Raw genomic sequence first — 26,644 nt, 5'->3', positions numbered from 1 at the left:
CAGATATCTTAATGTTTCTGCCAAACGACTCACCCCTCTGTGTTTGTCTGTGTGCAGTGCTGTCTTTATTTCAGGGTGCTCACATCTTCATTTCAGTTGATGTTACTGGCTGTTTCCTGCTAATATAACATTCGGTGGTTCTACTGTTAAAAATGGTAACATGTGAAGTGGTATTCACAGTTCAATTACTATCTAAGGCTAATCTGGTTTTAACATCCCATGATCCAGAAAAGGAAGATAATTTTTACTCCCAAACCAACCACATTCAGAAAACTTAAAATTCCAGCGATCTTCTCAGCAATGTTCATTTAAGATATTATTATAACTAAAGCTCAGATTGAGATGTGGCCACAGTTTCTAGGCATAAGTGATTTGTGAACATAAACAAATGGTGACCTAATTTTAAGATTATTTTCCATGTTGAACTCTACACTAACAACAAAAAAATGGCCTTTTTATATCAATATATCTATAAAAAACAATGAAATCATCAAATTATCATTATAATTATGGTTCCTTTATTGGGTCAAACAAACATTTGGGCCTTAAAAAGGATAAAATTGTAAAGGAAAGGCAGGCTCTCAAAGAAAATTATATAAACAGCCAACCTTAACAGAACCTGGACCTAACTCAGAATGAAGTAGAAAAGAGCTGTTTTTCACAGAGGGGAAGGTTTGTGGATGTACCTAAAGAATTTAAAAAGTGGTATGTTCTGTATATTAAATTATGTAATAATATATAATATATGATAAATTCTATAAAAGATGTATTATATTAGATTATCAATGCTCCCTATCTGAAAAGCTACACAGCAACAAAGCGATAATGGGGTGATTTTTTAAGTTACCTGGTTAATCAGCGAATACACAAACTGTACAGCAAAACCAACTTGTGAGGCTCCTATAAATACACCTCTCCATGGTTATATTAAAATTCATTTTATGGAATTGCTTACTGGATCACAGCTTTATTCTTCCCTTTTATTTTAATCAGAACTGTTTGACATAATCATAATTAAGTTTATGGCTAAAACTTCAATAATAGCTCTAATAAAATAGATAACCATTAAGTAGTCTGAAAATTACTTTTTTCCTTGATGTTAAGAAAAAAAAGTTAATTTCAATTTTAGAAAAAACAACTTTGTCCTCATTTATATAGCAAAATGGACATCACAATTAGTATTCCTACTAATTCCTGAGAAATACCTTATGAATGATATTATATTCATCTTCATAAATTACTTAAGAAGCTGGCATTCCAATCAGACAAACAACTTATCTTGCTCATGTAACCAGAGACAAGTCAATAAATAATGTGCTAAGTGGCACTTATAGGAACTTGGAAGTGAGACTTCCCCTTCTGGAGCCCAGGTATGATTCTGCCTCTCATACATCAGGCAGCCCATGGCGTGGTGAGCCCTGCTAATTAGTTCTGGGGAGTTCATAAGGCAGCGTTATCTCTCTATTGAACAATAATATCGAGAGATTTTGCTGCTTTTGGTGGATAAGGAAGAAAAAAAATGCTGCCTCCTGATGTATTGGCGCATTTAGGCAGATGTGACCCAGTATGTTGATTCCCTGTTGCCCAGGGAAAGGGTTCTGGTGGTCCAGATAAGACGAAGTCCTGTGCAAACTGGCCGCAGAGAGGCAGCTGATAGAGGTGGGAGTGGGGATGGCAGTGATAGAACATGATGCAGATGGTGATGGAGATGATAGCGATAATGATGATGGTGATGGTGGTGATGGTAGTTATAGAGGGCTGACGGGGATGCTGATGGTGATAATGGTGGTGATGGTGATGAAGATGGCAGTGGTAATGATGATAATCACGGTGGTGATATAAGAAATGACAACGTAAAAGAGTGTTTATTCCACATCTTTGTTTGGTGACTCATAATGTATTTTGCCCAGAAAATAAAAATCTGAAGTAGATATAATCTCATAGTCTCGATGAGAAAGCCATGACTTCTAAAGGCTAAATACCTCAAAGATATCTGTGTGTGTATGTGTATATATATATACACACACATATATGTTCTTGAGGATATATATATCCTCAAGGATATATATATATGTGAATGATATATACAATATATATGTATATAGTATATAATATATACATATATAATATACAATATACATATATATAAGATATAATATGTATCTGTATATACTATATAGTTAATGATGGAGTTAGGACTTTGATTACTTCAAAGACAATGTTCACCACCACCACACCAAACCCATCTTTCACTTCAGTTCATGTGGTATTCTGTAGGATGATACTTTAAAGTGTATTATTTCATGGAATTTTGGGAAAACTTAATTATAACCTTTTGTTCTTACAGATATGGAGCTGTAGCATGGTAAGGTTTAGTAAGTTTTTCTCCAGCGGACTGCTTCTAGTTAGAGGACACAACGCTTTCAGAGGTCTTCTGAAGTTCATAAAGTGGGGTGTCTTCATGTCTTCTATACAAATCTCATTTGTGTAAAGCAGGCTTGCAGCAGAAAGTCTAAGGCTATATTCTATTGGCCAAATCACCATTTTTTTAAAGAAAATAAATTTCAACATGTTTATTTCCTGCATGCTTATAGACTGCTTGGAAAAACACTATACAGAGACTGACATTGAATTCATTTAAATTTTGGAGACTAAATTTGTAGTCTCTAACACAATAGAGTGCTTAGGTTTCTAACTAAAGTTAAAGTTTAGCAAGTCATTAAATGAAAATACATTTATTTTAAAAGAAGATAGTTAATATCAATATAAGAGAACTGAATTTTAATTGTATCTCATAAGGTTTGAAATTGCCTTCATGGTATATTATATCTTAAATATACCTTGGTGTGAGGTCAGTCAAAGGCCTCGTGTAGTCAGATACACTTGGGTTTGAACAAATTCTGAGCCCTAAAGGGACAAAAATGTGTTTTATCTTTTATGGAAACGCCTCACCAACAGCACCAGGCCCATACACAGGTGCTCAAAACCTTGACCAAAATAATCAATTCTCTGCCTTCAGGTCTCATCTTGTAAGTAAACAAAGAACCCAACACAATATCTGGCAATCAGAGTTTGTTGTTGTGGTGGTTTTCCATCAATCTTAGCTTATTTTCATGTTGATTAACTCAAGGTATATATTTAGTAATACTATTTTAAATGTATAATTGTTGTTACATAAAGTGATGAGAAATAACTCATCAAAACATCAAAAGAGGGAAACTTATCATCAAAGTCAACAAAGGATAAGACACACAAGGACCCTCCTGTTCAGCACTTTAAATGGAATTGACAATCCAAGTTCGAGAAACTTGATGTGCTGAGCGAAATAAGATAGTCATTTCATGAGTAATGATGGGTTAATACCAAGCAGTGGGCTACTGTTTATACCGGGGAGATGCTATTATATACTGACGTTTCTGACTTTATAAACATTTATAAAGAAAACTCCCAAACAATGTATGAAATACATGTCTGCATACAGAACTGGATTGACCACAGGTGAATGATTTTTCCCAAACACTAAAATTTCTAGTACCATTCATATGTTGTGTATATAAATGACTTGTCTGCTCAGTTATGCTTTCAGCAGACACACACTACTCTTGCTACTATCGCATATTTTTATGTTTTCCAAAAATTCCTAACATAAAACTTCAAGAAGTTTAAGTATTTAATTAATGCAGAAGGGGAAAATAGGATATACGCAGAAGGAAGGACATCATTAATTTCCAGATGAATGCAGATTTGGAACTTCATAAAGATTGTAAAGCTCCATGATACTTTGCTCTTTTACGTTTGGGTGGAAATATGTGGTTTTCATTCGGGAGTTTGAAGTTTTAAACTCATAAAATATTGTGTGACATCCTAAGATAGTTTTACAACACCTTAAAAATTATTATGGGTCATAATTTTAACTGCATTAAAAATTAACTAAAACTACATTCAAGAAATAAGTTGAATAAGTCCATTATAAATTACGTGGATTGCTTTCTGTACTTCTTTTTTTAACTATGTTAAGGAAGAGATTTTCAACTACCCTTCCTTAACATTGTTTCTGCTGAAAATCAATTTAGAAGAGAAGATTGCTCATAACCTTTTACCAGTAGTAGCTGCATAATTTTGAAAATATCATCACTATGAGTAATCAATAATATGTGTTTTAAAGCTCTGTTTCCATTAGAATGATTCTCATGTAGAAAAATATGCTTTCAGCAATACAGATTGGAACTCGAGTTATTCTCCAATTAAAGCAGGCGCACGGCCTCTGTAGCTGGGAAAGTAGGTTAGAGGAAAATCCCGCGTGCTCAAATTCCCCACTGCACGTCCCATCCACTCATTTACTCTGGGTGTGAGAAGCCCCAGTCAAGCGAGACATTGTGCCTCTTGTTCCAGGTCCCATGATGAACGTGGGATGGATGCACCATGTACAATTAGTGCTTAATAAGAGTTGGGACTCAGGCTTAGATAGAAAAGTGTGTGTATTGCGGGCAGAGGAAATGTGCTTGTAAAAACACAACAGAGTGAAGAAGCACAATACCACGAGGAACATGGGACATTTGACCTAGTTTTGAATAAAAAGGAAAAATGATAGGACAAAGTCTAGGAGTCAGAAATGAAAGGTCTTGTGTCCTTCCCCTGCGAGGGAATTAGAGGGATACCATCAAGTTTAGGCTTAGCATCATTTTTCTATGGTTAGTATAGAAGTCGACTTCAAGGATAACAGGGGTCATGTGTACGGCTGTATGGGCTGCACACTGCACGACCCCAGGGGACCTTGTTCAAGTAGATTACAACGCGGATGGCCCTCCCTCCTGGGAGTTAGGGGACACTGTCGCTGTGGTGCCTCCGGTGAGCAGCAGAGAGGCCAGCATCGGCCCTCGACATCCTTGCCCTTGTTCTCAACATGGGGCTAAGCATCTTTGTTTCTCCGTCCTCATCCCGTTAGCCAGTCTATTCCCGTTATCCTTCATGCACGCGATTCAGTCAATTCCTGGTTTAAATAAAAAATGCAAGCACCCACGATTTGTAGACAAACCAGCATAAAGAAGAAAGACACTTGACTGTCACCAGAATTCCAGGGAGAAATGATCCCGAAGATCACTTGAGGCCCTGAAACCTACCCGCCACTCACTCTGCCTCCTTTAGGCTGTAACAGTATGGATGCTCTTCTGGTGACCTGGAAAACGTCTTAAAATGAGGACTTCCCAGCGCCATCTGAACACCACCAATAAACATGTCTCATGAGCTCCGTGGTGATCCTGAAGGGATGGACAGGCCACAGGAATGACTGACAGAGCCGTCCTCTCCCACTGTGCAGGCAAAACTGACCACTCTATTCTCCACACAGCCCAACCTACATCCTAGTTTCAAGCTCAAGGTCTGGTCTGGCTAGGAGCAGTAACACAGGCCTGCAATCCCACCCGGTACTTGGGAGGCTGAGATGAGAGGATCACAAGATGAAGGCCAGCCTTAACAACTTAGTGAGATGCTGTTTCAAAACAAAACAAAACAAAATACATAAATAAGAAGGGCTGGGAATGTAGCTCTAAAGTAGCAGGCCTCTGGGTTCAGTTCCAAGTCACACAAGAGCACACACATGTACACACATGCATACACACACATAACCTCAGGGTCTGCTTAGTTTCAGTAATATATACTTTGTGATGCCATCTTGAAAGAGCTCCCTTCCCAGGCACAATGAGAGACATCGGGCATAGAAGATTGGGATGTCAGTCATCTGAACTGCACACCTCTGCTCAGAAACAATAAAGAAGTGTACCCTTATCAAATTAGCTCACCTATTCTAATATTATTTTCTGTGTAATAATCATTGAACTATTTAATATTCATGAGAACCCCTACACCTCATTTAAGTTTTGTTTCAGTACCACTTTGAGGAACTAGAAATGCTTTCCCTTCTCTCCAATCAAAACCTGACACTTTTATCAATTTGTCTACCTAGTATATAATTTGTCCAAATAGTGTATTAAAAATCATGTTCCTCTTTTATATTCTACTATACTTTATAACTCAAGAGATTATAGGTTGGGTGCAGTGGCACATATCTATAAATAACCTCGGTCACTTGGAAGGCTGAGGCAGGAGGATAGCACGTTCAAGGCCAGGTCAAACTGAGCAGCTTAGCAAGACTCTGTTTCAAAGTAAAAAATAAAAAGTGCTGGGGATATAGCTCAATGGTGGACTCCCTCTGGCTTCAATACCGTGTGGCCAACAAATATAAATAAAATAAAATAAAATAAAATAAAATAATAGAAGCATGGATTTTCTCTCCTGGTCTATATCTCTAAGTTCCCTTCTATACGTCAGACAGCTTCTTCTGGGACTTTGTCTCCACATATGCTAGTGAGAACATATGCATGAGAACATCGCTTCCCAATTTCTGCACATCCTGAAACCCTGCATTTGGAAGTGAAGACAGCCGGAGGGCACATGGGCCAGGTCAGCTTTTACTGGGTTAATTCTTCTGCTCCATAAGCTCTAACCACCGTTAATGACCCTGAGGCAGCACTCACTATTAGAAAGGCCACAGGATTTGGGGCTTGACGTCAACACAAATCTTTAAGCCTTGTTTTTCTTTTTTGTCACTGGCTTATAAACAAATATGCATGTTCTTTCTCTACTGAAATTTATTGAAAACTTAAGTACCAAATTTTATTTTCTCTTCTCCATTCTAATTATCTTAATGATTTAACTGGACTTCAATGAGAAAACATTCAAAATCCATGTGCATTCAACTATTCACATATAAGCTTATATATCCTGTTACTTGATGCCAAAATGTATGTATATTGTTTTGATGGTATTAGTCACCGATAACATAGTGAATAGGGTGTTCCTTGATGAGTTTTATAATCCTGATCTTTTCCAGTGATTCTGTTCCATAAAAGCCATCCTACTGTTCACACAAACATGCTAATCCTCACTCACAGGACTAGGAAAGGGGAGGACACTCCATCACTAAACCTGCCTCCACGTGAATTACTGAAGGTTGAAAAACATAGAACATATTAGAGGATAAACTGTTAATACATTCATTGTATAGGTAAATATGTATGTAAATCTCTAGACAGTGACATTTTTACAACACAGTGTAACTGCATGATGACGTCAGTTTTCCAATTTTGTGATTTCTTTAGAGAAGCTGATTTTTAGAATTTGACCTAGTTACTAGTACAAAGATGACTTCCAAAACTAGGATTAAGAAAAAGCCTCATAAATATGTTTAAAAAGGCCGGTCTTCTTGCAAATTAATATTTAATGATAATAATAAAATTTAGTATTTTTACCATTTCCAGAGAGATGATTTTTAGTATCATACATGTATATGACTATTCTATGTATTTATGATAGCCCATTTTTGTATGCATGTTCATTTATACTGGTCATATAATATTCTTCCAGATGGCATTAAAATAGGTATTACTTTTATCACATATTTGTCAGCGTTGTCAGCTTTAAAAAAATCAACTCATCTTGCTTATCTTTTTTAAAAAAAAGAGTAAAACTAATCTTTTCTAATTCTTTTTTCTAATGGTCGCTATGTTCTCTAAATTCCCACAAAGGTCAAATAGAGTAAAATAAACTTACCTAAAGTACAAATCTATTAATGAGAAAAACAGATACTTTACCAAAAAAGAAAAAGGATTAGATGAATACCCTTATCTAATTTCTAGCTATGAGTTAACAGAAATTCAACCAATTAACATTTGACAAAAAATACTGATATTGCTAAATCCAAGTGGCAAGTATAGAGTTTTTGTAGGTTACTCAGATGCTTTGCTGTGTGTTTGGAACACGGATTCTGACAGGCAGGGCTGTAGCTCAGCTGCTGAGTGCCTGTGCAGCGCACACCAGGGCCCACAGACAAACACACTTAAAAATGAGATACTGCATGATACTGAGGAGAGAGGAGAGAGGAGAGAGGAGAGGAGAGAGAGAGGAGAGAGAGAGGAGAGAGGAGAGAGGAGAGAGGAGAGAGGAGAGAGGAGAGAGAGAGGAGAGGGGAGGAGAGGAGAGAGAGGAGAGAGAGGAGAGAGGAGAGAGAGGAGAGAGGAGAGAGAGGAGAGAGGAGAGAGGAGAGAGGAGAGAGAGAGGAGAGAGAAGAGAGATAGGAGAGAGGAGAGAGGAGAGAGAGAGGAAAGAGAGGAGAGAGGAGGGAGAGGAGAGGAGAGGAGAGGAGGGGAGAGGAGAGGGGGAGAGGGGGAGAGGGGAGAGAAGAGGAGAGGAGAGGGGGGAGAGGGGAGAGGAGAGGAGAGGAGGGGAGGGGAGGGGAGGGAAGAGGAGAGGAGAGGAGAGGGAGAAGGAAAACCATCTGCTGACAATGTGGAATACAGCATATGTATAATAAACACTCCTTCATTCTGCAGAATTTGTGCACTTCCTGCACTGTCCACTGATGAATATATTCTTATAACCAGTGAATAAAATGATGCAAATGAAATGTCCTTTGAAACTTGTGGAAGTCACAGACCCTACGTATATTTGTATTTTTCCCCTATCAATACTGGATGGAAATTCACCTGTGCTAGTAATCATGTTTTAAATTAGTAATGTTCATAAGGCACTTATAAAAGAGAATAAAGGTAAGTGTTAGCTATCGTTTTTATTAAAAGAAAGTTGTATTGTTTTGCCTGTATGCTAAAAAATTGATCAAAGAGAAATTAATACTTTTATTTTATGCTAAAAGAGTTCATCAGGAAGAGATATTATTATAAAATTGTTTCTCTTCTGTACAAGGACAGAACGTGGCCATATTCTAATAGATTGTCACTACAAAGTTATAAGCATAGTGGTGCATTTAAACCTATAATGCTACATAAAAAGACACAAACATTTTTACTTGTTTTGAACTTGCACTGAATTAGTAGCAGTCTGCATTATAATCCTAAGAAAAAAAGGACAAATATTTTTAAGAAAATTTCAGTCTGCTATGATTATTTATCATGTGAAATTAAAATAATGCTTTTTCCTCTCCTTTTTTTTCCATAAACAAATGCCACAGTGCCAAGAACAAAACATAAGAAATGGTAAAATTATATATTTTTCTTCTTTTGGAACAGAAATAGCAATGCCAAGTTCAGTTTGTTCCGTTGATTTTGAGCCAAAGAAATAGCAAAAAATAGTGAAAAGCCCAGTCATATCATGTGTCTAAGTTTCTATTCAAGTCCTTCTGTAAATTTCAGTTCCCTGAGCACAAGGGACGGGGTCATCGGTCCTGCACTCTACAATCCCACAAGGAAGAGCAAGGGAAGAAAGTAAGGGGGCAGGAGCCAGGTGCTTTGAGAATAACAACAGCTGCTGCGTTACTGAAAGTCATAACTTCATTGATTTTTTATCAAGGGGCCAAAAACATATATTGGAAGAAAGATGGCCTCTTCAACACACAAATGGTGTTGGCAAAACCGGTTAACCATATGCAGAAAAATGGAAATAAATCCCACTTTCTCACCCTGCACAAAAGTCAATTCAAGATGGATCAAAGACCCGGAAATCAGACCAGAGGCCTTGCAGCTACTTGAAGAGGGCACAGGTCCAACACTTCAAAATAAGGGCATGAGTATAAACTTCCTCAACAAGGCAGAAGGCACGAGAAATTAAAACAAGGCTTAATATGTGCATTAAGCTGAAGCGCTCTGTGCAGCAAAGGAAATTATCAAGATCCTCAAGAGAGAGCCTACAGAATGAGAGAAGACCTTTGCGCTTCTCCTGTGATAGGGAACCGATATGGAGAACATACAAAGAACTACATGTGGTAGAAATCGATAATTTTGAGAGCAAATAGCATAGATAAAACAAAAGGCTTTTTGGTCTTATTAGATAAGATCAAGAAACAAGTTCACCAAATGCTAGAAAGATGCTACATTTTTATATACGTATCAACAAACACATCCACAAGGCACCTGCTCTGCTCGGCAACATCTCCTTGGATTTGTTAAGCACTACATTCATAATCCTAACACATTTTCATCTTATTTCAAGCTATTAAAACTCTCATATTAAGAAACTGGGGAGTAATCAGGATACCAGAAAGACCGGATAATGGAAGAAAAATCCCAGTGGTACCAGGGAGGTGGTCGAGGGGAAAGATGGAGGGGAAGAAAGGATGGAATCACTTCCACTGAGATACTGAGATTATGTACATGTTATCCATAGGCAGAAAAGTGGAAATGAATCCCACTTTCTCTCCTGCACAAGGGAACCGTTTTCAAATTCAATCTCCTGTATGGGGGAGGGGAGCTAGGAGAGGGAGCCAGGGAGAGCCCACCAAGTGCTGTGTGCATGTATATGTTACCATCACTATAAACTACATCATGGTATGAGACTATAACGCACCAATTAACAGGAAAAAAAAAACCTCAGTATATGCTTGGTTGCCATCAGCCACAGGAAATAAGACTGGCTTACTTTAGATTACATTAGAAAAATTTAAAGTCATGCTATATATTTCTATATCAAAATACAAAATAGAAAAAAACAGATTTATATGGTACATTAGTGTAAGTAAAAGAAAAAGCTGCACATGTAGCTTAAAAACTCAACACACAGGCATGGCGCTAACATGTTTTTAAGGTAGAAGAAGAGACCTGTCAGAGTCATAGCATCCAAGCCAGGCGTGGTGGCGCAGGCTTCTAATCCCAGCATTCCGGAGGCTGAGACCAAGGATCATGTTTCACGAACAGCCTCAGCTACTTAGTGAGGCCCTCTGCAACTCAGTGAGACCCTGTTTCAAAATAAAGACTAAAAATAGGGTAGGGGGTGTATCTCGGAGGTCGAATGCTCCTGGGTTCCATCCCCAAACCCGCAAAAAAAAAAAAAAAAAAGTCATAGCATCCAGTCACCACGACCCCAACCATAGACAAGAGGGAATAAAACCGGGTTTGTGACATGCCAGACCCCCATGCACATGATCCAAGGACTCAGACGCATGTTTTCACCTCCTCAGAAGACCTGAGATGGTCACATCCTCATTAATTCCAGGAGACATTTGCTGGTCCTTTTCCCCTACGTCCATCTTTGATTGATAACTTCTTTTCTTCCTCTGTCCCATCCTTTGAGAACTTGCCAATCTCCCTGCATTTGCGCTTGGTCTTCCTGACTCAGCATCGTGGTTTCCTTCTAAACCTCCATTCCATCGGTTGGTCTCATCCACAGTCTTCAGAGACCTTTAATATTCCTCAAACATTTTTTAATTGCTCCTTTAAGCATGTATCACTGATAATGGATAAACAACTGTCTCTAGACCCACAGTTAAAATGATTTGCAAAGAGGTTTCCTACAAAATTCTAAAATGGAAAAAGTGGTAGAGATCCAAGCATGGCCCGTCTTCCAAAAGAACTTGACAATCAAGCCACAGAACGCAGCAAGCCAGCTTTCTGGATTTAAGTTTGAGAACCTGCAGACTTCCAAGAAGAACAAACTTTAACTTGTAACCTTCAGGATTTTCCAGGAACTAGGCATCGTGTCATATACCACCACGCACACACCCCAGACTCCCAAAACACTATGATCATAAAAATCAAACCTGAAAAGAAGCTCCATTGCTATGATTTAAGATCATATCAGTTCATTGATATTTCTAATGCTGCTCTTATTTTCAACTGTAATTACTAGTCCAAGTTCCTTGCGTTATTTAATTCCTAGCTGTTTTCTAATACTGAGAACAGGGGTACCAAGCAATCTGCGTTCTCTCAATGTAATTTTTTAAATTATTTTTTTAATTTTAACATTAAAATTATAGTTTTATTTGTAAAATCAACTTTGGGGCAATAACAATAATATTTAATTTATGAATATATGTATATTATATGTATTATTAATTATATCATAATACATACATTCACATATTACCCATTCCTAACAAATCAACCATTTTTATTTTTCCATTTTTATTGTAGCTCTAATTTCCCTGTAAATGATGTGACTGTGTTTCTCTTTATGGCTGAGTAAAATTCCATTGTGTACATATCCCACCAGTACCTTTAATGATAATGTAAAGTTGTGCGAACGCTACTATAAAATCCTTTAGTTTGTCTCTTAGAAAAACTCTGCCACAATGTTAATGCTGTTAGAAATACATATTTATATATGTGGCATGGATAGGCATTATTAGTAAATAAAAATATTCACTCTAAATATTTTATAACTGTACTGAGAAACTATGAAAACCACTGTATCTTGGTCTATTTTTCTGGTAGTATAATAAACCAGATGTTCGTATTCCTCTTAGATTCTAACCATCCCCCATCCCCCTGGTCTCAGGTTCCCTCTCTAGGTGACTGGCTCCTACCTTCCTCCATCACCTGCCTTCATCTACCTTTGGGTCTGATGATGTGTTGTAGTCAGTAGAGCTACCATTAGATTTTTGCCATTTGGAGAATCTGTTTATATTTGCACAATCTTAGTTCCATCAGCTTTATCTCTAAGTAAAAAAAAACAATAACAAAAAATGCCATCCCATAACTTTCCTTTTAGAGTATGTTCTCACATTTAATGGAAAACAAAATCACGCTCTGTGGCAGAGATTGCGTAAAACAACTCCGCGTGTGATAAAGGCAATTTCCCTTTGTCTGATGCCGCATTACAAAGAGAAGTTACTAAGTTCTTTTTCTGCTATCCTAGCACTTAGCAGGTGAGACTTCAGAGTTGCAAAATTAATTTCCAGAATGAGTATATTTACTTTGCAAGAATTTACTGCAATTGCATTGATTAATTCAATTTCTTAATGTTTGTATCAAGATTTTTTGGGGAACCTTCTTTTATTATATTTTATTTATGTGAAGGGGGACTGGGATTGAACTCAGGAGCATTTTACCTCTGAGATATAACCCCAGCCATGTTTATATATATATATATATATATATATATATATATATATATATATATATATATATATATATATTTTAAAGCAGGATCTGGCTAGGTTGCTGAGGCTGACCTAGAACCTGTAACGCTCCTGTCTCTGTTTCTCAAGTTTAGGCATGCACCGCCATGCCTGGATATTCTCAACATATTTACATTATATTAATATATTGTATATGGATATATATTTATTATATGTACTTATTAAGAATATTTATTGTATTCTTAGTAAAAACTTCAATTGTAATAGTGGTCAAAAAACTGCCTACGGCTTAACAACTTTTTTATTTTTATTTTTGCGTGCTTAATGAATTTAACTATTGTTTAAACTGCTTAAGGTCCTGTGAATAAACACCTACAATCAATGTGCTTTGCTTATTTCATAGGAGGGACCACTTGTGTGATTCAGCAGAGCAAGCACCAGGCGCTGTGTCTGTAGTGTGAATCGTGATCACTGTTTCCAAGGTAAGAAGGTCATTCAGTATGTATAAATCAATATATCTGCAGTCTATAAACATGGGGGAAAATAAAAGCATAGGTGCCTGTGGCAGCTCCCCACTTTTTTTGTGGACTTGGTTGGCTCCTGTTCATTGATGCTTTTGGTAAAAGAAAGAGTGTCATATGCAAAGTTTCCCACTGGTTCACCAAAAACACACATTCCAGGCAACCACTATGTGGAGAGAGCTGAGTCCTCTCCCGGCTACTCCCTGAGCCCCTCCGGAGCTTACTTGTGGGAACAGTGCACTCTTCTCTGGCTCTCTACGACATGATTTAACCATGAGAAAACTACTTCACCATGATATGAATGTGCTCCTCCAACCTCAGGAGGAGAGAGAAAGAGGGGTTTGAGAGTGGAAGAACAAAAAGTGATATTACATGCATGTAGGAAGATATCTCTAGGAATCTCACTATGATTCATAATTTCAATGCTATGATAAAACTCAATTTAAAAATTGCTATTTGATAGACATCTGGACAGAGCCTCAAAGTATGGAAGTAGAAATGCTTAGCTTAGAGAAAGCATGTTCTAGTCTTCCCAGGTGAAGTGTCTAAAACACCACCTCTGTGCACATGGGGAGGAGATAAACAGCGGCCTGGGCAGTGTCCAGGTGGGGCAGAGGTGGCCCAGCCTCCCAGCACACTTCTGAGCCAGTCTGCAAAGAGTCTCACTGTCACAGTGGGGAAAGGGTTCACATTTGGCATGTAGTGAGTGGAGAACGGGGATGCTAGACACGCAACAAGCAAGTAGGTGCAGATGTTAAAGAGCAATGCCTCTTTCCCATCTCTGAGGATGAGGACAAGAGTCTACATTCTCCTGACACCACGGATTCTGTGGACACTGTCCCTAAAAGTCAACAACCACAACTGTATTTCATGAAGTTTGACAATGCAAATTAAAGAGACAACATTTAACAGTCACTACAATAAAAAGATTTTTTTACAGAATAGGCAAAGGGGGGGGGTAGGAGAGGCCAGCAGAGTAGATCTCACTAAGGTTGAATTTAAAAATGCCTGGAGGAAGAAGCAAAAGAGAAGGCGGCTATGACAGCTAGGTATAAAACAGCCATTGAAGAGCTCATAAGTTGCTGTTTAAAATTGATATAATTGAGTCTTGAAGGTTTTAATACCAGCAGTGGATTAAAAGGAGTGAGTCTTATTTTCTAAACAAGATAAACTGCGTGGTGCCCTGGGTTTATAGGGTGTGGATGGAGGGAGTAGAACCCTGGGGGTGCAGCCTTGGGTATTATATATGGTTCCTATTCCCTGGTTTGCTTGCTCTCTTGCTTCCGGCCTCCATGATTTGAGGACCACAGCCCATGTGCGCTCCCTTTTCCTACTTCCTGTCACCTTGCTGTAAGATCCACGGTCTCCAGCATCACTTGACTGAAACAAAACCATAAGAAAAAAAATCCTCTTCCATTGAAGTTATGTGGTCATTCTTTTAGACCGCAGCTGTAAGGATGCTGACAGATACAGTGGATATGAGTTAGGTGAATTAGGTCTCTCCTTTCACTACTGCAGGAGATGCCAAAGCCAACCCTACCATGTGTGGAAACCTGGTAAATATTAGTTTTGTAGTCACTGCCCATCAAAACAAAAGTTAAACAAATTGCAAACAAATCAAACAAAGCCTAAAACAAAACAAAACATCCCTTGGAGAAATCTCCCAGAAGAAACAATCTTTAAACCAGTTTCTAAACTGGTAAACTGGTACAAACTGTAATTAGATTAATATGTGAGAAAGTGAAGGAGAAGAATACTGCAAAGGAAAGATAATACATTTTCAAGAAAAATAATCCGGCAGCCAACTCTATCTCAGGCATAAATTGCTAACAATGATAACATATTGCCCATTAGGGAGATGAAATAATGGACTTCCAATCTGCTTATATTAATCCCTTGAAATTAATTCCTGGGGAAAATAGCTGGTCATCTTTCTAAAATGTATTAAAAGGAGTTAACATTAATAAATTTAGATGGCATTATTCCAGAGAAACCAGGAAGACGTTTAAACTACTCTTCACATTATTTTATTCAAAAACAAACTTTTTAACCCAGAAAAGAATTGACCTGTCATTGATTTGGACATTAATAGGTAAACGATTAGGTTAATCAATTGCTGTTGCTAACATTAACAATTAATTCTCTTTAATACCCAGATAGACACGTGAGATATGACTTCACATCATAACTCATTCCCAAGACCTAAAACAGCGCTATCAAAGCTAACTGGTCTGCGTAGCTGCTGCTTAGTCTAGAGTTTTTAAGGATTACAGTCTCCAGCACTTTGATAGGCCATTAAGACATGCTACTGAAGAGGCCATATTTTTTCTTTTTGAGTGCTTGGTACTGATGATTGAACCCAGGGATGTTGTACATCTGAGATTCACCTCCAGCCCTATTTTACTTTTAATTTGAAACGGGATCCCAATAAGCTGCAGAGGGCCTCACTAAGTTGCTGATGTTGATCTGGAACCTGTGATCCTCCTGTCTTTCTCAGCCTTCCAAGTAATGGGATTAATCATACTATTAGCAGAATACATTTAATAACTATTTTTATCTATTCTGCTTTCTTTTTGTATTGTGCACTCAAGACTTTGATTACTTAGAAACATATAAACCAAAATTAAATTATCTAAAGAAAGACTACAGCTGGGGGTGGTGGTGCAGGCTTCTAATCCCAGCATTAGGGAGGCTGAGACTGGAGGATCACGCAGTTCACGGACAGCCTCAGCTACTTAGTGAGGCCCTTTGCAACTTAGTGAGACCCTGTTTCAAAATAAAGAATAAAAAATAGGGCAGTGGGTATCGCTCAGAGGTAGAACGCCCCTGGGTTCCATCCCCAGACCTGCAAATAAATAAATAAATAAATAAATAAATAAATAAATAAATAATAAAATTAAAACAAAATAAAGGAAGACTAGATGGATCCCACAAACAGCTGATCTTTCAGCAAGCATTCTTAATTTTAGTTAATGAAGCCTACCTGGTAGCAAGACATCAATAATATACTACCTGGAAAAAGACTCTACTGGTCTTTACTGATGAATAAGGGCCTGGTAGTTCCCAGCGGGCTACAATACTGGGAAGTTTCCAAACTCCCAAATTAAACTTATCTTTCCCACAAGGAGCCTCACCCAAGAGATAAGTAAATCCTTGGCTCTTTGGAATCCTCTTCTAGCACTGCAACACTTTCCAAAGCACTGCAATTTTCTATTGCCTCTCTGCTTCCCACTGGAAAATCTCTTGCAAAGAATCTAAAGGGGGAAAAATAAGTTCCATAACTGCCTTTTGAGAATGTCATCCCTGAGCTCACTTGGCATTGCCGGGAGCACCGCCAGATGAATGAGCCCCACATGCTCTGGTGGGTTTATTTATCATTCCGCATATTTCCTATATTTGGAGGAGTTACTGTTTGAGAGCGGATAATTAAAAAGAAAGAAGAAAAAATCAAACAGAAAGCTGTGGGTGAGTTGGCAAATTGTATCAGAGAATTCCTGAGAATACAGTAACATAAATCAATGTGGAGTGGATGGAATTCCCGCTGCGTCTAAAGGGTTCTCTGCAGCTGGGTGCTGGGATTTATTTGAAGCAAGGGGTGTGTGTGTGTGTGTGTGTGTGTGTGTGTGTGTGTGTGTGTTGTATGGGACAGATCGTTATAACAGGGGCACTTTCTTAAATTCTTTCAACGTCTATGTGTCATCACTTCGGAGGATGAAGACAAATTTGAGAAAATTTCCTGTGTATTAATCATGTAGGGGGCAAAAGAAGATGCTTAACTCTATACTGGTAATGAATAAGGTTAGAAAAAAAAGGCAACGTTGTTTTGTGTGGACGGCAAAGGTTGTTCTGCTCCCTTCAGATTCTTCAAAGTCTAAAGAAGGTCACATGTTTTCTTTACTATGCACAAACTAGGGATTAACTGGGGTACCAAAGGGACTCCAGATACTGGAGGAGAAAACTTAGAGCCAGGGAGGTGGCTTAAGGGAAGCAGAAGGAAAGGAGTGAGGCTTAACTGATGGAGACACGACCATCGACTGTGTGTACATATGTGAATATACCAACATCAATCTCAGTACTCATTATTGGGAAGAGGGGAAATGGGGAAGCGGGGGTGGCACCAAGTGCTGTGTGCATTGATGTCACTGTTAACATAATTTACATTATGATGTGATACTATAATGCACCAATAAAAGAATATTTTTTTAAAAAGAAGTACCTGACATATATTCATGTTGTTTTTTTTTTTCAAATCAAAGTAAACTATGTTAAAATTCGCTATGCAGCCTACCCGGCCATGTTTGAGATGGCTGTGTGCTTCATACTGGCATTTCTTGCTACTCAGACACTGAGGCAGGCCTCCTTTTTTAGATAACCACAGCTGCACTTGCCCCAGTGTTCTCCACCATTGCATCCCCAGATGTGTGCACCCGATGACTACCCGGGACACTCGGGGTACTAGGTTCACAGTTCCACCTTCACTTTGTAACCCTCAACCCTATTATTGTCTTTCTCTTGTTGTATTCGGCTCTCTTAAAGCTTCCCCTCTGTGCTACTGAAGTAGAATACAAGAAGCAAATAGCAAAAGGGAGACATATAGGAAAAAAAGAAAAATTAAAAAAAAACCTTTAATGTAAAAACCTGGTGCTAAAGTTCCTGCGTCGTTACCCTCCAAACCAGTTCTTCCCAGGCCTGTCTCTCCCAAATTTCTATGAGAACTACAGATCCTAGAGTCAACAGAAAGAAACTACAATTGTACTGTGCATTGTTAACGAGATAGATATGATGCCTTGAAAAACAAACTTTAGGACAGTGTTTGGGACATCTTCTTTGTCATTCAGATAATGAAGACTTCATTCAGATAATGAGGATACTTAGTTGACCAGACCACGGGACAACCATAAACTGCCCCAGGACTCCTGGACTGATATCATCCTCCCTAAAGCTGACCAGACTATCTGACCACCAGAAACTGGCTCAGGGACTACCGGCTGAGATCACACTACCCCTCTCCTCTAGCCCACCCCCTCATGAAAGTCCCCTGTGAAAAAAAGAACCCTTCACTCCCCAAAAAGAGCCCCAGCTCTTCCTCTTGAGATGGCCCACATTCTCCCTTGATGATGTATTTCCTGTTTTCCAAAATAAACCTCTATGTCTCTGCTTGGCACATGCTAAAATTCTTTTCCACCATGTTAGCCAAGAACCCCACAGATCCTGAGTTCCTGAGCTGAAGAATAGACCAGTCACCCCAATATTGTAGAGAATTCATACAATCAGTAGTTCTTCCTGAAATGTGGCCACATTTTCTGGAGTAATGTAAATGGCCAAGATGGTGTGAAAGTGGCAGCTGGTTGTGTAAACACACACACACACACACACACACACACACACACACACACACACACACACACACACACACGTGTCAAAAGGACTACCCTGGGAGCTCAAACCCCACCCAGGGCAGCCCTACTTTTCAGTCCTCGACCAGTGTGCTAGAGAGAATTTTCAGCAAGTTCTTTCCCACGTGTGTGTTCTTTCTATTTGCCAGTATTTATGCTGACTCGTGTTGCATCCTAGGGTAAAAAGAAATGTCACTCGCTCCTGTGGCCACATAGAATTTCTACCATCCTATTTTTCTTAAAAAAAAAAAAAAAAAACTCCTCCAAGATATTCCTGGTATCTCACACTGTATTTTCAATGTCTGCATTGTACCTTCCTCCATGACTTCTATATCAAAGTCACGTTCTCTTGGTTTACTTGTGTCTTAATTACTAGATCTAAAGGTATTTCCTATGTTTTGTTTTCTTTTTCTTGTGGTTTAAGCCTCCCTCCTGGGATACCTTGATAGTACAATGTTTTCTTATTTTGTTGTTATTATTTATGGTACTGGAGATTGAACCCAGGAGCATTCTTCCCCTGAGCTACCCCTCACTCCCAGCCCTGGTTTTTGTGGGGCTCACATAATTGCAGAGGGGTGTCCTAAATCATCTCGCCCAATTGGTCCCTGTCATTTCCTCCCCAGCTTCTTCTCAGCCCTAACCCTGAGAACTACCCAAGAATCAGTCTTCCTCCTGTCATTCTCTCTTAATACCCTCAGGCTAGGAGTCTCACATGCATAATTAGCATTCTCAAATTGACACTGTCTGCTAGCCCATCGCAGAGCACCAGAACAGACCGCGAGGACTTGCCTCAGCTGTCACCCCTGTGAAGTACCAGTCACGTTTCCATAACATCTCTAACACTGAACTTCTTATCTTCCCTCCTGGCTGGTCCAGGACCCAACTTTCCTTCACCTATCTCATTGATAATGTGTGGTCATCTCTAGACCACCTGTCATAGAAGTTCCTGTGACAGCCGCTATTAGCTAAGTGAACCCAAGGCAGTTAAAAAGAGAATGCAAGTACATCCATGCGTGTCCCACATCCTTCCCAGTTCAGAGACCACAAGTTTCCAATCACCTCTCATTCCCTGAACTGAAACCTGCCCGTCCTGGATATCTCTTCCCTTAAAGGAAGCATCTCTACTGTCTAGGGAGAGAGAACTACTGTCTCTCTCCTCACTTGCAATATCTATGAACCAAGTGTTCATACATTTAATATTGCATATACCAGACTTCCATGTACAGGGATTAAATAAAGAGGGGTACTGCTCTGTCCTCCTGGCAGAGGACAGAGCTCATGAGTTCCTGGTGGCTCATGAGTTCTGGGTAGTAATAATCCTGTGATCGATCCAATTTTTCTTCCAAATTAGTCCCACTTCAGGGATGTACTCATAGTAAATATTTGAAACCCATCCTAAATTAAACTAAACCGAAAAGGAATTTGAGTAAAATATTAAGAGCCACATGATGAGACACAGCCTGTCTGAAATTCCTTTGAAAAGCTGAATGGGTTTAGACATTATTATTAAAACCAGAAGAGCAAGAAGAGAAGGGGTCAGCGACCTTCTAAAACATACATACAGGGTCTTTTTGCTTTCCCCGCCAACGATGTAGACTTAGATAAGAAGTTATTACCCAGTGCCTAACTTATCATCTGGAGTTCCCAAAGAGCGGCAGTCTTCTTGTCATTATTACTGTCTTGCTCTTGGAAGTGTGTACTTTTGCTCTTGACTTTGACAATTTTATCTGCCTTGAAGAATGAAGGAGGGACAAAGCTATATTCCATTTGGAACAGTTATTCTGCAAGCTAAGAGACCTAAGAAAGAGCTTGGCGCTCAGGCGAGCCGGGCTCAGCCTCTGCACTGCAGACCACCTTGGGCTTGCAGACACAACTTTACTTATTGGGGGAAATTGTGTGTAATTCTCTATTTTTCTAGTTACATGCAATATTTGGAAATTAGGATTCAGTCATTTAGGATTTTTATGTTTGAAATTAACTCAAACAATTGAACTTGTGTTTCTTCAATTTATTTGACAGTGACAAATATCAACCTGGAGAAAAAATATAGCAAAATAGTTCACACTGGAAGTATTATGTTATAAAGAATCATATATGTATTATACAGTACATACATATAACATAGTAAATATGTGTGTATGTATGTAATATAATTTATCTGTATATTTGGCCATATAAAACAGAGCATACGTGTATATGTGTGTACATGTATATAACCTAGCATAGATTTATCTGCATGTATGTTGTATATATATAACAGAGCATACATGTATATGCATGCAATGTTGGCATACATATAATATAACACACATGTATATGCATGTGTATGTATGTATAATAGCATGTTTGTGTACAGTAGAACATGCATGCCTGTGTATATGTGCATAATAAAGCACATATAAATATGCATGCTTAATGCATACATAATAAAGTATACATGTATATGTGTATTTATATAATAAAACATAGAAGTCCATTACTGCATGTATATATGCATGTGATAAATTATGCATGTATATGTATGTACGTGTATAATAGAGCATACATGTATGTACTGTGCTTCATTACTTTGAGGGGACATGCCCTCAAAAACTTCCTTGGCTGTTCTGAATATCAAAGCATGTTTGATAGTAATAATCAGAAACTGGGAACTCTGACTCACGGTCTCCTTTCTTAGTGGTGTGGAATCCCAAATGTGACTCCACTTTAATGTCACCCCTTCATTCTTGACCTTGCAGACAATTCAGACTGAAGAGAGTGTAGGCACAGAGGGAGAGTTGTCAGAGAAGAGAGAGGAGGAGAGGCCAGAGGGAGGGAGCGAGCAGAGCTCCCTCCAGGGTGATCCTCACCAGCCAGAACGGGGTACACATCTACTAATGACGCTAATCATGGGCGAGAGCAAAGTCGTAGCTAAGAGCTCCACCAAAATCAACTTAGTTTCATTTTCCCAGGGACCTAAATTAAACACAGGGATCCACACATGGCTGCTTACCTGAAGACACACATCCTTTGGACCTTTGTAAAACCCACCTCACGGCAGACTTATGCTTACCATATTGGCCATTCCCCTCTCTTTCTTTCCACACTTTTTAATCAATTGGTAAGTACAAATGAGAGAAGCAGAGGTAAAAATGCCCACCCACTTCATTCTTATCTGGCCTGCTTACAGCCAGGTCAACATAGGCTGCTCTGAGAAAGATGATTTTTCTACTCCTTTACAGAACGCCAAGGAGGACAGGGAGTTTTCTTCTTGTTCAACTCACCCTTTACTCTGTCAGGCCAAGTAATTATGGAAGCAAACAGATCCGCACTGTCTAATTAGGTCATTAAGGAAGCGTACATGCGTCATGGAAGCTTTCCCCTTGCTCAAGACATAAAGGAAGACAATGAGAACAGCCTGGTAATATAGAAAGGTTCCGAATTTGTTTCTTCTCAAAAATAATAGGTCCTTTCATCTTTCTATTTCCCGTAGACGAGGACAGTTAATTTGGAGACAAAATCTTCTAATTAGTTCAGAGTTCACCCTGATTATATTTCAAAATATTTAACCAGAAACAGAAAGATAAAGGGGTGGGGAATACATGGAAAAATTATCAAAGTGAATAAATCAAGGGAGTGAGTGGGTTGCTGATCAAAATGTATTCTGCAGAGAAAAGATGAATATAAACTCTCTCCTTCGCATAAACACGGCACCGTGGGGCCCCCAAGGAGGAAGATACTGGCATCCGCCACCGGGGTTTGAAATGCAGACTTTAATTACAGCTAATTTAAACAAAAACAAATGGCATGCTTATGTTGCCTTTTCCTCTCTCTAACTATAATTATTTCTTGGGTTTCAGGAAGCTCATGTCTCAAAGCATTAGACACAAAATGTGACAACGGAGGTGGCTAACCTGTGATCCCCGCGGCCCTCGTCTGTGGTCCCACTCTGAGTGTCCCATGAGCTGTAAAGACAATGAGACAGAGTGGTAAGTTAGATGGCCAGCAACAGTGCATTTATTTCTAGACTTTCTCTTAAAGAAAAAAGTCGAGTGATTGAAATCTGTGTTCAGAGAGCAATGTAGAAAACAGCCATCACCAATCGATCAACAAACCGGAAGAAGATCACCAATCAATCAACAAACCGGAAGAAGTCAGCTTCTGGTTTGACAGCTAGAGTTCTAACCTCTAGTTATATTGGAGGAATTTTAATATTATTATGTGACAAGAAGAATCTGTGGGTAGATAGCTGGACTGTTCTCTGTTAGGAACATCCAGATAAATATCGAATCATGTAAAACTTTATTTGCATATAATTAAGCTTCCAGTTAACTAGGAAAATATGCTGAGTAACCCAATCCTGTTGTCTAATATGATGTCATGAATAGGAAGCAGAAGGCCACAACACTTCGATCATTTTAATTCTCCCTGATAATATCATAAAACATGAGTTATAAAGAGCAAGGTGATTACAAGTAAAATGATTTAATGTGAAATATGCCTCTAAGGTGACAAAATTTAAATTTCCTCTAACAAAGACTATACAATACTAGCTATTCCCATAGCTGTACGAGACCCGAGCTACTTCTGCTTTACAAGGTAAGATACTTATATTTTAAAAATTGTATTTATAGGAAGAATATTGAAGAAATAAAAGATATCAACCCAGAGGAATGAAATTCATTCATCCACTCAGTATGTTCGAAAGTACTAAGGAAAACGAACGGCCAATAAACACCGCACCAACGAGGTGGACAATAAATGTATCTATATACATTATTTATTCACTTTTCTGAATAAAACAATGACTTCTTCGTAGATGGAACAAGTAAGGTATCCGTAGGTACAGCAATAAATAATATACGTTTGAACATTATCGAGAGATTCTTGATAATCACATACAGAAAACAGTAAACCCTATTTGAAGAACGCACAATCCTACTGGCTTAGAAGATAAAATTCTACAATATAATTAAGTGTTCAGTCTACCTAAAGAAACTCAGAGGTTAGAGTTCATTTCCGTCAAATGCTCACATGATTTTAAAAATAAAATCTAAACCAAAACCTAAAGTGCAAATTTCATCTGGAAGAGCATAGATGGAATAATTATGTCAGGTAATGAAGTCCAAATGGAAAATCTGAGAGAGTGCATTTTGTAACAGAGAGAGAGAGAGAGAGAGAGAGAGAGAGAGAGAGAGAGAGAGAGAGAGAGAGAGAGAGAGAGAGAGAGAGAGAGAGAGAGATAGGAAAGAGAGGAGAGAGAGAGAGAGGGAGGGAGGGAGGGAGGGGGGAGAGGAGAGTAGAGAAGAGAGAGAGGAGAGAGAGAGGAGAGAGAGAGAGAGAGAGGGGGAAGAGAGGAGAGGAGAGAGAGAGGAGAGAGGGAGAGAGGGAGAGAGAGAGGAGAGAGGGACGGAGAGAGAGGAGAGAGAAAGAGAGAGGAGAGAGAAGAGAGGAGAGAGAGAGGGGAGAGAGGAGAGAGAAAGAGAGAGGAGAGAGAGAGAGGAGAGAGGGAGAGAGAAAGAGAGGAGAGAGAAAGAGAGGAGAGAGGGAGAGAGAGAGATATATATAGAGAGAAAGGTAACTGTTCGATGCTGGCTATCTTCGTTTACTTGACCATCATGTTGAATATGCACATAGACACCTAAACATCATGTCGTGTGCCTTAAATACATACAATAAGAAAAGAATAACTTAGAAAATATTACAAGGATAAAAATAGCATCCTGGGTATTCAAATATATTCCTAAACTTAACACAAAATATGAAATGATGGGTTAACCATCAAGTGTAAATGCACAAGACCTAGTGAAATACAGTTAGAAACAAACGTCGGTGTGTGTAGCAATTGAATGTGGGAGTGAAAATACGAGAAATCGGTGTGTATTGGGTGAATTACTCCACAAATAAACATTATAAAAGCACTAATATCAATTCTAGATTTAAATGTTTAAAACCGATAAACTATGAAGAGAAAGTAGAATAAAATCCATGTAAATGCTTGACCTACCTTGGAAAATAAACAGACATGAAACAAACCCGTTCATTCATTCATTCATTCATTCTTGCGGTACTGGGGACTGAACCCCGCACCTCACACATGCTAAGACAAGCCCTCTGCCGCTGAGCTGTAGCGCCGGCCCTAATCCCTTTTTCATAGAATTGCATAAAATTTTAGAATCCAAATATTACATTGGTAAAATATCTCCAGTAATTGACAGGTAAATGACTATGTCTTTAGTAACTTAAGGGTGGTTGCAAATCTAAAACACAACCCTTGTAGAGAAGCTGAAGCGAGAATAAGAAAAACACAATAAAAATCAATGGTCGCCTCATTTATTGGAAAAAATTAGCTTTACGGACGTGAAAGAAGTTCAGTATAAACAATAAGACCCTACTTCTGCCTATTAAATTAGGAAACTAAGCCAGTCCTGGTGGGTACAGGCAGGTAATCAAAGTAGTTGGGAGGCTGAGACAGGAGGATCACAGGTTCGAGGACAGCCTCAGCAATCCAGTGAGGCCCTGTGTCAAAATAAAAAATTAAAAGGGCTGGGGGTGGAGCTTGGAGGTAGAATGCCCCCAAGTTTAATCCTCAATATAAAAAGTAAATAAAAATAAATAAATAAATTAGAGAACTAACCGCAATTCACATTTGGTGAGGCATTAGCAAGAAAAGTGTAAGAATATATATTGCTAGCAGCTTACAGCAAATATATGCACAAATAAATATATATGTACAGATCACACTTATACATATATAATAGATATGATGCATGTCTGATATTCTTAAAACTGCAAAACGTTTGAATGAGTAAATCAAAAGCGAAAATTCAGCAATTATGTTAATCACTATGTTTTTCAACAAAAGAGAAATTATCCAATAAGTTATCGTATACAAAAGAATACTACATAGCAATTAAAATTTGGCTCTCAAAACCTTCATAAAAATTCATGAGAAATGCCCATGGCACAGTAAGTGAAAAATAGACCTAAGTAGTCTTAAGGCATTCATTTTTAACATCACATAGCCAATCATTGTAAGCCCCAAAATTACAGCAATGGTTTAATTATAGTTTAGCCGGTACATACTTTCTAGGAAAATTAACCCAGATAATCATTGCATAAAATTAAATGCTTGCACCACTGGTATTTCTTTTAAAGCTTTTTAAAATTTCTGCTTTATTGGCATTGCCTCTGCTAATAAATACTCATTAGCACTAATTAAAAGTTTATTATAATAAAGTTCACAAACACTAATCAATTAATGAAGTAAATAGTATGATTTAGCATTTTAATTAAATAAGTTTACAACTTTAATTAGTTGTTCCCATCAAATGCAATTCCTAATAGAGTCCAGCCATCTGCCCCGTGGAAGATGTGGGCATATCCTACATCGGTAACAGGAGCAGTGACTAGACTTTGATTTTTGGCAACTTTAAGGAAATGATACACTTGAGTGCTGGGCTGCGAGTGCAGTGAGCGCTCAAAATCTTCTGAAAATAACACATTACAAAAGGCTGTTATTAATGTGATCTGCCTTACGAATGAGTTCAAACCACCGGGATTAGAAGAATTTAGCGACTTCTACTGTGCACGGGGATCAGCACAGAGAGAAATAAATGTTACAGACACAAATCTTAATCCTCAACATACTGAGAGAAGGTTCAGTGATGATCGTAGGTCAAGGGGGAAGAGGTTTTTTCCAGGAACAGAACTAAAATAAGAAAAGCAAGAAAGTCACTGCACTTTGCCCTGAGCCATTTAAAAGAGTTTGGTTTTTAGTCAAAGAACAAAGGTATCCAAAATGTATACTTATTAATTAATTATAATTATAATTAATACAGAACATCAATTTGATAGTTCACAACAAGCCTCCAAAAATTGAAATC

The 26,644-nt window shown here is 38.4% G+C and overlaps 1 protein-coding gene across 1 annotated transcript in view; it reads right to left on the bottom strand.

Annotated features, from left to right (window-relative positions):
• The window catches only part of PDE3A (phosphodiesterase 3A), a gene marked incomplete at its 3' end in the record, with an annotated part of 264,961 nt that overhangs the window by 85,881 nt on the left and 152,436 nt on the right, over positions 1-26,644 (bottom strand). The window contains exon 2 of the mRNA XM_080706218.1: positions 22,673-22,723. Within this exon, the coding sequence (XP_080562344.1) occupies positions 22,673-22,723 (51 nt within the window). The remainder of the gene's footprint in view (positions 1-22,672; positions 22,724-26,644) is intronic.

The sequence above is a fragment of the Muscardinus avellanarius genome (genome assembly GCF_963383645.1).
Source record: "Muscardinus avellanarius genome assembly, chromosome: 11".
NCBI lineage: Eukaryota > Metazoa > Chordata > Mammalia > Rodentia > Gliridae > Muscardinus > Muscardinus avellanarius.
The sequence above is the reverse complement of the archived record's forward strand: the minus strand, read 5'-3'. Positions and strand labels throughout refer to the sequence as shown.